The sequence below is a fragment of the Scyliorhinus canicula genome, chromosome 1 (genome assembly GCF_902713615.1).
Source record: "Scyliorhinus canicula chromosome 1, sScyCan1.1, whole genome shotgun sequence".
NCBI lineage: Eukaryota > Metazoa > Chordata > Chondrichthyes > Carcharhiniformes > Scyliorhinidae > Scyliorhinus > Scyliorhinus canicula.
The window spans coordinates 6,480,213-6,493,911 of record NC_052146.1 but is presented as its reverse complement, the minus strand read 5'-3'; the positions used below and the strand labels follow the sequence as shown (position 1 = coordinate 6,493,911).

The 13,699-nt window shown below is 49.8% G+C and overlaps 1 protein-coding gene across 1 annotated transcript; it reads right to left on the bottom strand.

Moving 5' to 3' along the window:
* Window positions 1–3,664: 3,664 nt before the first annotated feature.
* LOC119977163 (C3a anaphylatoxin chemotactic receptor-like) lies at window positions 3,665–13,243 on the bottom strand. The gene is made up of 3 exons (XM_038817826.1): window positions 13,074–13,243; window positions 6,505–6,740; window positions 3,665–4,671 (listed from the first exon to the last, which is right to left on the bottom strand). Exons 1-3 carry the CDS (start codon window positions 13,241–13,243, stop codon window positions 3,665–3,667), a joined length of 1,413 nt encoding a protein of 470 aa, XP_038673754.1.
* Window positions 13,244–13,699: the final 456 nt, after the last annotated feature.

The window sequence follows — 13,699 nt, the reverse complement described above, 5'->3', positions numbered from 1 at the left end:
AGGGGGGGAAGCTGGACAAAGAGGGGGGAAGGGATAGAAGGATTCACTGATCGGGTGAGATGAAGAGAAAATGGGAGGAGGCTCGGGTGGCACAGTGGCGCAGTGGATAGCACTGCTGCCTCACAACGCCAGGGACTTGGGTTCGATTCCGACCTCGGGTCACCGCCTGTGCAGAGTCTGAACATTCTCCCCGTATCTGCGGGGGTTTCCTCCGGGCGCTCCGGTTTACTCTCGCAGTCCAAAGATGTGCAGGTTGGCTGGATTGGCCATGCTAAATTGCTCCTCAGTGTCCAAAGATGTGAAGGTTGTCGTGTTAGGCACACCTGTATAACACTGGCTGCAACTGGATGCAGCTTAGATCAAAAAGATACTCCAGACCTTGACGTTAGTGCAATCAGGTTTATTGAACTAATAGCACAGTTAGCACAGTTCTCTGTGAGTTCGACTCTCTGCTAATTTAAGTGTGGTTACTCTGTCTGAACCAGACTAGTTCGTAGCCACGTGCTGGAGGTGTGAGATTGTAACAACACCCTTGACTGACTCTCTAGATATTCATCAGCGGAAAGAGGCAGAATGTGAGTGCCTCGTGTCTTTTATAGTCAGATCCCACCCCTGAGTGTCCTGCCTGCTTATTGGTCATATCCTGTTCTCTGTGTCCATTAGCTGCTTGTCTCTGCCTGCCTGTATATCATTATGTGTGTGTCTGCATATCATAACAGAGATGAACTGGGGTTTGTGGGGTTACAGGGATAGGGTGGGACAGAGGGTCTAGGTCGGGTGCTCTTTCCGGGGGTCAGTGCAGGCTCAATGGGCCGAATGGCCTTCTTCTGCACTGTAGGCAGAAGCACCAGCACAGACCAGTTGGGCCAGAGCGCCTGTTTCTGGGTTGTATATTTTATGTAACAATCTTCAGTAGTAACCGATGGTCCAATATAAAACAGGAGCATAGTTTTGACAATTAACTGACCATATCTCATGAAACTACTTTAATTGAAGCTGACGCTAATACTAAAGGTGTAATGGTAACTTGCCCACAAGAGTAATTTCCCTCCTTCCCAGAATGTCACATTAAACATGAGTAAATCTGAGCAATACACATGGAGGTACAGTCTCTCTCTCTGTTTGCTCACTGTTGGAAGGTGAATAGAAAATCTCAAGACAGATTTTGATCGTTTGTTGTTGGGTCACATAGAATTATCATAGAACCATAGAATTTATAGTGCAGAAGGAGGCCATTCAGCCCATCAAGTCTGCACCGGCTATTGGAAAGAGCACCCTACCCAAGGTCCACATCTCCACCCTGTCCCTATAACCCAGTAACCCCACCCAACACTAAGGGCAATTTTGGACACTAAGGGCAATTTAGCATGGCCAATCCACCTAACCTGCACATCTTTGGGAGGAAACCGGAGCACCCGGCGGAAACCCACGCAGACACGGGGAGGACGTGCAGACTCCGCACAGGCAGTGACCCAAGCCGGGAATCGAACCTGGGACCCTAGAGCTGTGAAGCAATCGTGCTAACCACTGTGCTACCGTGCTGCCCGTGGCTAAGAGCTAGTTTGGTTCAGTATCTAATCAGGGTATCAAACGTGGGTGGACGGAGTTGAGGTTCAGATCAACCCCTAATGGAATGGCTAAACAGCCTCGATGGGCTGAATGGTCTTATACTGTTCCAATTTTCTCTTTCATCCCCTCCACATCAATGAGTGTCTGGTAATTTACACCCGATGGTGATTGGCAAAAGCAAAACCAATGTGAGGTTATGGATGTAAAGTTATTAGAATAAAGCACATTGATCGGAGGGAGGCAGTGGGTAACACTTTGAAGTAAAACTGCAGGCATGTGCTCGATGACGATAGTGGGCTAGGAGATGATGCAAGTTTTCACCACTTAGAACCCCACTGGATCCCCTACTCCCTGCTAATGTGCAGGAGGAATAAAAGAAAATACTTGAATTTATGCAGCACTTTTCGGACCTCAGGATGTGCCAAACCTTTTACATATAATAAAAGATTTGTAGGGCAGCACAGTGGTTAGCACTGCTGCCTCGCAGCGCCAAGGACCTGGGTTCAACCCCGGCCCTGGGTCACTGTCCGTGTGGAGTTTGCACATTCTCCCCGTGTCTGCGTGGGTTTCACCCCCACAACCCAAAGATGTGCAGGCTGGGTGCATTGGCCACACTAAATTGCCCTTAATTGGAAAAAGAAAGAATTGGGTACTTTAGATTTTTTTTTAAAGCACTTGTAGTCCCTGTTGTAAAGTAGGAAACACAGCTGCACAGTAAGATCCCACAATATGATGATAACCAGATAATCTGTTTTTAGCGATGCTGATTGGCCAGTACACTGGGGTAAACGTGTCCTGCTGTCCAAGCCCCGCCCCTATCCTTCTTAAGAATAGTGCAAATAGTGCAACAGCGCCATGGAAATGTTTATATCCAATAATAATAATCTTTATTCATAGAATCATAGAATTTACAGTGAAGAAGGAGGCCATTCAGCCCATCAAGTCTGCACCGGCTCTTGGAAAGAGCACCCTACATAAGCCCACACCTCCACCCTATCCCCATAACCCAGTAACCCCAACTAATATTGTTTTGGACACTAAGGGCAATTTAGCATGGTCAATCCACCTAACCTTTGGACTGTGGGAGGAAACCGGAGCACCCGGAAGAAACCCACGTAGACACGGCGTGAATGTGCAGACTCCGCACAGACAGTGACCCAAGGCCGGAATTGAACCTGGGACCCTGGCGCTGTGAAGCGACTGCGCTAACCACTGTGCTACCTTGCTGCTTTATTGTCACAAGTAGGCTTACATTAACACTGCAATGAAGTTACTGTGAAAAGCTCCTAGTCGCCACATTCCGGTGCCTGTTCGGGTACACAGAGAGGGAGAATTCAGAATGTCCAATTCACCTGACAACACGTCTTTCAGGACTTGGGTGAGGAAACCGGAGCACCCGGAGGAAACCCACGCAGACACGGGGAGAACGTGCAGACTCCGCACAGACAGTGACCCAAGCCGGGAATCGAACCTGGGACCCTGGATCTGTGAAGCAATAGTGATAAATACTATGCTCGCGTGCCGCCCTGAGAGGGTAGATAGGGCCAATGCTTTAATATCACATCCAGGTGAGAGCACCTCCGAAAGTACAGCACTCCAGCAGTAGGGCGCTGGGATAGTGCAGCACTCCAGCAGTAGGGCGCTGGGATAGTGCAGCACTCCAGCAGTAGGGCGCTGGGATAGTGCAGCACTCCAGCAGTAGGGCGCTGGGAATGCCAGTCTAGATTGTGTCATTCAGTCCCCGAATTGGGACTTGAACCCCCAGCATTAGACTTGCGAATGTCACCCACAGAGAACCAGCTGATCCAAACAGTTCAGAGTCAGGGGAATGAAGCGGGTGAGGGGCAACAAAAATCCGCAGATGGTTGGGGGGGGGGGGGGGGGGATGTAAAGATGCAGGAGGGGGTTTTGAAATCTATTCATGAGGAGATGGAGGCAACAGGAGTCATCAGCATGGAGGTAGAACGATGAGGAAACAGCTCAATGTTGAACAAATGGTTGAAGATGGTTAAAACTAACACATGCACCAGAACGTCAAGAAGGGACAACATCGTACATACAGTCCGGGAGACAGAAATCTGCGCTGAGGCGCCCTTCAGGCCGTGCTTCTGCTTGGCCTGGTATCGGACCTGGATCCGCTGGAGCTGATCTCCTCCTGTATTGCTTTCAGTGCCATTTGGATTCGCTTCTTGAAGTGACAGGCAGACCCACGGCCAATGAATAGATAAAGGATAGGATTGACACAGCTGTTGGCATAGGCCAGATTGGTGGCGATGGGGAGCCAGACTGGGAAGTCCTCGTCGGACGTGGCATGGATAATGTTTAACACGTGGAAGGGTACCCAGCAAATGAAGAATGCCGCGATAATCATGCTGGTGATCTTGCACGATTTGGTCGAGGATTTTCTCCACTTCCGCCTCACCTTGGCCGTGATGATGCTGTAGCAGACAGCAATGGTGATGAAGGGGATGAGGAATGCCAGAACAAACCTCGCCACCATTAAGCTACTGAGGCTGTACGTGTGCTGACTGTAGAAGCAGTACGTCTTTCCTTCCAGTCTGTCTTCCGCAGTCTCACGGATCAGGAAGAACGGAATGCTGAAGACGGCAGCCAATATCCATGCGAGCAGGGAAACCGTACAGGCGGACTGAACTGTCCGGTGGTTCTGAGACCAGACTGGAAATGTGGCCGAGATGCACCTGTCCAAACTAATCACAGCCAGTATGAAGACGCTCGCGAACATGTTCAGGTGGTTGATGAAGCTGAGGAATTTGCACATGAAGCTCCCGAAGGGCCAATGGGTCTTCAGGGCCAAGTGAGCGATGGAAAAGGGTAGGATGGCTGTGAAGATAAAGTCTGCCAGTGACAGGTTTAACAGCCACACCATGCTGACTGTCTTCTTCACTTCTCTTACCCCGATCCACATGACCAGCATGTTCCCTGAGATTCCCAGCAGGCAGATGACACAGCAAAACAGCAGAGGCACCATTAACACCTCATCATCCGATCTCTCCGAAGAGTATGGTGTGTCGGTGAACAGCGAGAAGTAATCATCATCAAACATCGGGGTAGATGGCATCTTTAACAATCTTATCTGTCCTCCTGGAAAACAGATCAACATATCAACAATGCATTCACACTCAGAACTAAACAAGTGACCAAATACAATGTGGGGGACGATCGGGAAATTTGCAGATGGGAGCTGTGTAAAACATTGGTTGGTCCGCAGCTGGGGATTTGTGTACAGTTCTGGTCATCGAGTCATAAGAGGTTTACAGAATGGAAACAGGCCCTTCGGCCCAGTTAATCCATGCCACCCAGTTTCTATCACTAAGCTAGTCCCACTTGCCCGCATTTGGGATATCCTCTACCCACCCTGCCCATGTAACTGTCTAACCTTTATTAAAGGAAAATATTGTACCCGCCTCTACCACTGCCTCTGGCAGCTCATTCCAGACACTCACCACCCTCTGTGTGAAGAAATTTCCACTCTGATCTCTATTGTATCTCCCCCCTCTCACCTTAAACCTACGCTCTCTAGTTCTAGACTCCTCTACCTTTGGGAAAAGATGTTGACTTTATCTATGCTCCTCATTATTTTATAGACCTCTATAAGTTCACCCCTGAGCCTCCTACGCTCCAGGGAAAAACATCCCAGCCTATCCAGCCTCTCCTTATAACTCAAATCCATCAAATCCTGGTAGCATCCTCGTAAATCTCTTCTGCACTCTTTCTAGTTTAACAATATCCTTCCTATAATAGGGTGAACACAGTGTTCCAACTCCTGTATTCAATATTCTGACCAATAAAACCTAGCATGTGACTCCACCGTCAAGGAGCTATGAACCTGTGCCCCTAGATCTCTTTGTTCTGTAACTCTCCCCAACTCCCTATCATTAACTGAGTAGGTCCTGCCCTGATTTGATCGACCAAAATGCGTCACCTCACATTTATCCAAATTAAACTCCATCTGCCATTCATCAGCCCACTGGCCCAATTGGTCAAGATCCTGTTACAATCCTAGATTACCTTCTTCACTATCCACTATGGCACCAATCTTGGTGTCATCTGCAAACTTACTAACCACGCCTCCTACATTCTCATCCAAATTATCAACAGTTGATTTGATTTTCGATTTGATTTGATTTATTGTCACATGTACCGAAGTACAGTGAAAAGTATTTTTCTGCGGCCAAGGGAACGTACACAGTACATACGTAGCAAACAAAAAGAATAATCAACAGAGAACTTTGACAATGGTACATCGACAGTGTGTGTGTATATGCAGTGGTCGCCACATTACAGGAAGGACATCTTTGCTCTGGAGACAATTCACACCTCATTAACCTGTGATTAACCCTCTCTCCAGTTGCTCCGTCTGGACCTGTAAAGACTTAATTACCTGCAAAGACTCACATTCAAAGTATCACCTTGCATCATTAACTTTGTCTCTATAGGGCAGCACGGTGGCCTAGTGGTTAGCACAACCGCCTCACGGCGCTGAGGTCCCAGGTTCGAATCCCGGCCCTGGGTCACTGTCTGTGTGGAGTTTGCACATTCTCCCCGTGTCTGCGTGGGTTTCGCCCCCACAACCCAAAAAGGTGCAGAGTAGGTGGATTGGCCACACTAAATTGCCCCTTAATTGGAAAAAATAATTGGATAATCTAAATTTATAAAAAAAAAAAAAAAAACTTTGTCTCTATATGCGTTTGTGGAATCCACCTCTTCGTTCACCTGAGGAAGGAGCTGTGCTCCGAAAGCTAGTGATTCGAAACAAACCTGTTGGACTTTAACCTGTTGTACGACTTCTTACCGTCCTCACGCCAGTCCAACGCCGGCATCTCCACATCACAATTATGAGGCGCCGAGAGAGGGTAGACAGGAAATATTTGGTTCCCCTTGCTGAGGGTCAATTACAAGGGGACACAGATTTACGGTGATTGGTGGAAGACAAGGGGAAAGCCTTCTTCAGCCAGAGGGTGGTGGGTGTGTGGAATTCACAGCCTGAATTGATGGCAGAAGCTGAAACACTCAACTCATTTAAACGCACTTGGATCTGCATCTGCATGCTGTAACCTGCCAGGCTACAGACCCAGGTTTTAGAAAGTGGGATTAGAATGAGCAGTACAGACTTGACGGGCTGACTGGCCTCACTCCGTACTGTAACTTTTCTGTGATATGGATAGAAAAATCACGAAAAGTTGCAACACAGTTTACTCTGACCATGTAGCAAAAAACAGCACTGTGGGTGTACCTACACCACAGGGAATGCAGCGGTTCAAGAAGGCAGCTCACCACCACCTTCTCAAGGGGCAACTAGGGCTGGGCAATAAATGCTGGCCTAACCACCGGCACCCACATCCTGTGAATGATTTCTTTTCTTAAATTCATGACCAAGAGGGGCTGGTTTAGCTCACTCAGCTAAATCGCTGGCTTTTAAAGCAGACCAAGCAGGCCAGCAGCACGGTTCGATTCCCGTACCAGCCTCCCCGGACAGGCGCCGGAATGTGGCGACTAGGGGCTTTTCACAGTAACTTCATTGAAGCCTACTCGTGACAATAAGCGATTTTCATTTCAAGTGTTAATTTCTCGATGGGGAGACTCGACAAGTGGTAAAGTTATGCTTAACTTGTCGATCCTGGGGGGTGACATGCGGCGCTGTGGTTAGCACTGCTGCATACGGCGCTGAGGACCCGGGTTCGATCCCGCGTCTGGGTCACTATCCGTGTGGAGTTTGCACATTCTCCCCGTGTCTGCATCTCTGTGTAATAAAGCCTCGATTACATTCTACTCTCGTCTCGTCGTAATTGATAGTGCATCGAAAGTACTGTGCCATAATCTGAAGTCTAACAAATATCTGTGAGACCGGGACACATAGCCGTACCATGTGCATGCACGTTCCTTCTTTGATATTGGTACTGAGTGTAAAGTGGTTCATCACCCAGGTACTGCTATCTCACACTGCGAGCGTTGGTTTGACCTCAAACTGGTTGACTTGTGAAAGCCTTGCAGTGACAGCACAAGTACACAGACAACGGACTGAAGCCACAATCAGCAAGACACAAAGAGGCTGATGTTTCAACGCACTCGGAGCTGACCACTGGGATTTTCCATAAGCTGCTTCCAAATATCTCCGCCGACTGAGCAAGATGCAGCAAAATGCTCAGAAGGTTAGCCCTCTGACAGTCCTGGGCAGAGAATGGCCTCCTGTCACTGAAGCAAAGTACAGTGGAAAATCTGAAATTTAAAAAGTGCATAAATACTGAATAAGAATATCAAATACGCAATCGGCGGGGATGGTTATTAATTTTTAAAATAAACACAGAAAATACTGGATAAACTCACCGGGTCCTGCAACATCCATGACACGACTCTCAGAACGCCTCACGAGATCTAACGGGATCTCGTGAAATATCGCAAGGCCTCGCTGGGCGAGATCCAGATTAACATATATCAGGTTCATTTAAATATGCCTCTTCCAGATTATCCCAGTACCCGGGAACCAACAGCCTCCCCAACGAGGCCTCCATCAGACACCGTTTAGTAAGAATATAATAATATCATATAATAGGATATATAATATAATAATATTCTTTATTCTCACAAGTGGGCTTACATTAACACTGAAATGCAGTTACTGTGAAAAGCCCCTAGTCGCCACATTCCGGCGCCTGTTCGGGTACACAGAGGGAGAATTCAGAATGTCCAATTCACCTGACAAGCACGTCTTTCGGAACTTGTGGCAGGAAACCGGAGCACCCGGAGGAAACCCACGCAGACACGGGGAGAACATGCAGAATCGAACTCGGGTCCCTGGCGCTGTGACCCAACAGTGCTAACCACTGTGCCACCGTGCCGCCCTACTTGGTTCTTTCCCACTAACTGAATATACATAGTCCGCACAAACGGGGACCAGGCATAACAGCACCTGGGGTGGGGAGGTCTCCCAGCGCATTGGAGACCCCTGGGTGGTCAGGAATAGGGCAGGAGGCACTCATACTGCTCCTTTGGCACCAAGGCACCTTGGCACTGGCAGGGTGTCATGCTGGTGCCGCCAGGCTGTCACTGCCAAGGTACCCATGTGGCACTGCCAGGTTGGCAGGGGTACTGCTAGGGTGCCAAGCTGGCACTGCCAGGCTGACATTGCCAAGGGCTGGGGCTTGAGAAGGGTCATGCCCATGAAAGTGGAATGAGGGAGGTATGAAGTGTGGGAGGGTGAAGGATGGGAATGATGGAACATGCTAAAGGTTGGGGGGTGAACGGTGGGGGTCCTGAAAGGGGGGGGGGGGAGGAATGAAAGGGGGATGGGGAGGCCTGAAAAGGGGGCACACTCACTGACCCCATAGTGGGATGCCCTCATTGGGGATGTGTGGGGTAATGTGATGGTGATGCCAATGAATGTCAAGGGGCGATGGTCAGATTCTCTCTTGTTGGGGATGGACATTGCCTGGCACATGTGAGGGTGGTGCGAATATTACTTGCCACTTGTCAGACCAAGACTGGCTATTGGACAGGTCTTTCTGGATTGCTTTGGTATCTGAGGAGCCGCCAATGGTGCTGAACATTGTGCAACCATCAGCGGACATCCCCACTTCTGACCTTATGATGGAAGGGAGATCATTGACGAAGTAGCTGAAGGTGGTTGGGGCCGAGGACACTACCCTGAGGAACTCCTGCAGTGATGTCCTGGAGTTGAGATTGTTGTGTTAGGTACACTGGTCTAACACTGGCTGAAACTGGGTACAGTTTAGATTAAAAAGATACTTCAGACCTTGAAGTTAGTGCAACCAGGTTTATTGAAGTAATAGCACAGTTAGCACAGTGAGTTCGACTCTCTGCTAACTTAAGTGTGGTTACTCTGTCTGAACCAGACAAGCTCTTAGCCACGTGGTGGAGGTGTGAGATTGTAACAACACCCTTGACTGACTCTCTAGATGTTCATCAGCGGAAAGAGGTGGAGTGTGAGCGCCTCGTGTCTTTTATAATCAGATCCCACCCCAGAGTGTCCTGCCTTCTTATTGGTCATGTCCTGTTCTCTGTGTCCATTAGCTGCTTGTCTCTGCCTGCCTGTATATCATTATGTGTGTGTCTGCATATCATGACAGAGATGATTGACTTCTAACCACCACAACTATCTTCCTTTGTGCCGGGTATGACTCCAACCAGCGGAGAGTTTCCCCCCTGATTCCCATTGACTCCAGTTTAGCTCGGGCTCCTTGATACCACACTCAGTCAAATGCTGTTTTGATGTCAAGGGCAGTCACCCTCACATCACGTTTGGAGTTCAGCTCTGTTGTCCATGTTTGAACCAAGGCTGTAATAAGGTCAGGAGCTGAGTGACCCTGACGGAACCCAAACTGAGCGTCCGTGAGCAGGTTATTGCTAAATAATTGCCACCTGATAGCCCTGCGGATGACTCGTTCAATCACGCTACTGATGATTCAGAGTAGACTGACATGGCGGTAATTGGCCAGATTGTATTTACCACATAATCCTTGCAATGCATTCAGCCCATCGGGTCTGTACCGACCCTCTGAAGGAACACCCTATCGAGGCCCATTCCCCCACCCTGACCCAATACCCCATCTAACCTGCACATCCCTGGGCACAAAGGGGCAAATTCATCAAGGCCATCCACCTCTAGAGGAAATCATCCACTCGGCACTTCTGGCTGAAGATTGTTGCGAATACCTCAGCCTTGTCTTTTGCACAGATATGCTGGGCTCCTCCATCATTGAGAATGGGGATATTTGTGAAGCCTCGTCCTCCAGTGAGTTGTTTAACTGTCCGCCACCATTCGCAACTGACTGGTAGCAGGACTGATCTATTGGTTGTGGGATGGCTCTGTCTATCACTTGCTGCTTCTAAAACATAGAACATAGAAAATTCCCTCAGTGCAGAAGGAGGCCATTTGGCCCATCAAGCCTGCACCGACCCTCTGAAAGTGCACCCTACCTAGGCACACTCCCCATCCTAGCCCGTTAACCTCATAACCCCACCTAACCTGCACATCTTTGCCACTAAGGGGGAATTTAGCATGGCCAATCCACCCAACCTGCACATCTATGGACTGTGGGAGGAAACCGGAGCACCCGGAGGAAACCCACGCACACACGGGGAGGATGTGCAGACTCCGCACAGTCACCCAAGGCCGGAATTGAACCCGGGTCCCTGGAGCTGTGAGGCAGCAATGCTAACCACTGTGCTGCCGTGCCGCGTTGTTTCGGCGGGTAGTCCTGTACTGTGGCTTCACCAGGTCGCCGCCTCATTTTGCGGTATGCCCAGTGCTGTCCCTGGCACGCCCCTCTGCGCTCTTCATTGAGAACATGCACCACGACAAGTCACCGGGCCCCAGAATGAAGACGCGTGCTCCACATGCACGGTGCAGAGTCACTCGCAATCACCAGCAGCCGACCACGAGTGGAGAAAGGGTCACAAGTTCAAGATGCAGACAGAAACACCCCTCCCACACAGCGCTCAGACTAAACATCAAAAAGAGAATGAAAAACGAGTCATGTTCAACCGTGTCAGAGGTTGGTGAGTAAAATAGTGCGGAAAGTATAGCCTTGAAAAAATAATAACGCGCAAAATACCCCAATGGATGCACCACTGGAGCTGGTTTAGCTCAGGGCTAAATCGCTGGCTTTGAAAGCAGACCAAGGCAGGCCAGCAGCACGGTTCGATTCCCGTACCAGCCTCCCCGAACAGGCGTCTGAATGTGGCGACTAGGGGCTTTTCACAGTAACTTCATTGAAGCCTACTTGTGACAATAAGCGATTATCATTTCATTTCACACTGCAAATTCCCACACAGCCCAAACCACCACAATTAACGGTTGTTTCAGATAAACCTAGTTTTACTTCCTCACATTTAGAAGTCAGAGACGTGTGAGGCTTGCTATGTTTCCCACAGATAAGGGACAAGTCTTGAGCAATCAGCCCCAGGCAGGTTCCTGAGTATAACTCTCAGGGGGACTGTGTGACTGGCCACATTGAAACGATCGGTTTTAAACGTTTTTATTTAAGTTCAATTGTGGAGAGAGGAATAATATTCCTATCTGAAATGCCGGTAGCATTGGCTATCCACTTCTTTCACCGTGTGACCTCACGGAGAATAGGCCGGAGAAGCTGCTAAACGTTTATGCTATTTTCATGTCCTCAATTTCAGTGGAATTAAGCCACTTTTTTTTATACTTTAATATGATTTGAAATAAAAACAAAGTGCTGGGAACGTTCAGCCGTTCTGAGTTGAATCTGACTCGTCTTCAGAATTCTTCTTCTCCTGAAGATTAAGATTGAACTCAAAACCTCGGCTCTCTTTCTCTCTGCACCGACCCGGCCTCTCCTGCTGGCTTTCATCCGCCATTTTCTCTTTATATTTCGGATTTGCAACCTCCGCGGTATTCGGCTTTTTATTTTGGTATGGTTTTTGAAAGACGATTGTGCAACACTTCACCTGAAATAAGCCAATAGTTTTCGAAGACTGCCGCCCACATTAGCAACAACGCAGCCTCAAAGTCCTTGGGCGGAGTTTTGAAAAATGAAAATCGCTTATTGTCACGAGTAGGCTTCAATGAAGTTACTGTGAAAAGCCCCTAGTCGCCACATTCCGGCGCCTGTTCGGGAAGGCTGTTCCGGGAATCGAACCGTGCTGCTGGCCTGCTTGGTCTGCTTTCAAAGCCAGCGATTTAGCCCTGTGCTAAACAGCCCGCATTAGCCCGAGAATGGCGACGTGGGATGGCGAGCGCAGTAAGAATGACACCCCCGGGCACTGGGGCGGCACTGTGAAGCCAGAGGGCATGAGATGCCTGGAAGGTCAAGGCCACTGGCTTTGGAGGCCAGGCTGTCAGTGTCAGGGTGACTGGCTCACTTAATCCACGGCCTTTGAGAGCTGGGGAAATAAGGGTGAAGTTGACGTGCTAATTTCAGTCTTCACACACATCCGCCTGTCACACAGGGAATCCAGCTGACTAATCAGAGCCAGGCCCTTCCTTGGCAAGTCAATTGTGCCAATTTAGTCAGCGTTGCAATGCATGAGTATGTCACTGATTGGCACTCAATTTGATAACCCTTTGGAAGCCTATGCCACAAGCATTGAACTCCAAGGCTCACCCTCACGTCCACATAACACAGAGGTCACACAGATGTGGCCCCCAATGCAAGGTGTGAGAGTGAATGCGCTCAAAAATCACCCCATTCAAGGGATGATGGGGGCAACATTTTGTTCCCCTGTAAGGTTAGAACACAGGTCCATTGAATGCATTCAGCTGCCCTCACTCCAGCCCATGGGGGGGGGGCACGCAGACCACCAAGACTCTCGAGGGTCGAAACGCCTCACTCAGGTGCTGTTGAAGTTGAGAGGGACGACTGTGGGGAAGAGGTTATTGTGTGACAGGGAGGGAGTGAGGTCCATTCGAAAGGCGTTCACATAGGGGGATGCGGGTGGGTAGATGTCCCAGATGCTGAGAGGGTTGAGGGTCAGAGCAGTGACTTTCACTCACTCACTTTGATGTTCTCTTCCCTTCAGGTTTTGATTCGGGTGGATCATGGAGCCAGGTGGGCTGGACATTCTCTTGATTGCAATCGGCCAGCACCGGCGACATCGACGTGCCGCTGCACACGGCCAGGATCAGCGACATCAACGTGCCGCTGCACACGGCCAGCACCGGCGACATCGATGTGCCGCTGCACACGGCCAGGATCAGCGCCCTGCAGAGGAGGGGGCGACTGGGCCCTTTGCTCTTCCAGAAGCAGGGCTACAGATGGCAGCACTGCCCGGCCCGTAACGTGAACTGCAGCAGCTGCGGGAGAAAAGGACATTTCGCCAAAGTTTGCCTGGCCAGGTCCAAGAACTCTAACTCACAGGCCCGATCCTCAGACACACAGGCCCACAGACCCCGCAGTGTGGCAGCGTGTCTGCCGACTCCGCCCCCTGCAGACGCGTCATCAGCCTCGTGCTATCCGTGGGGGCAGCCATCTTCCAGCCCTCACAGCACGTGCGACTCATGGGGGCCGCCATCATGGCCATTCTCCCCCACGCGGCTGGCCACGTATGATCCATGGGGGCCGCCATCTTGGCCGCCATCTGCTACGCCGCTCGATGCATACGATCAACAAGGGCAGCCATCGTG

Excerpts from the sequence above, each read along its gene's own strand:
- LOC119977163 (XM_038817826.1), bottom strand. The coding sequence starts at position 13,243 with ATGTCGCCGGTGCTGGCCGTGTGCAGCGGCACGTTGATGTCGCTGATC. Across the intron at positions 6,741-13,073 it reads GAAGGGAAGAGAACATCAAA|AAAAGTTACAGTACGGAGTG; the intron begins GTGAGTGAGTGA and ends TCCATATCACAG. Across the intron at positions 4,672-6,504 it reads CTTGTCTTCCACCAATCACC|GAGGACAGATAAGATTGTTA; the intron begins GTAAATCTGTGT and ends TCTGTTTTCCAG.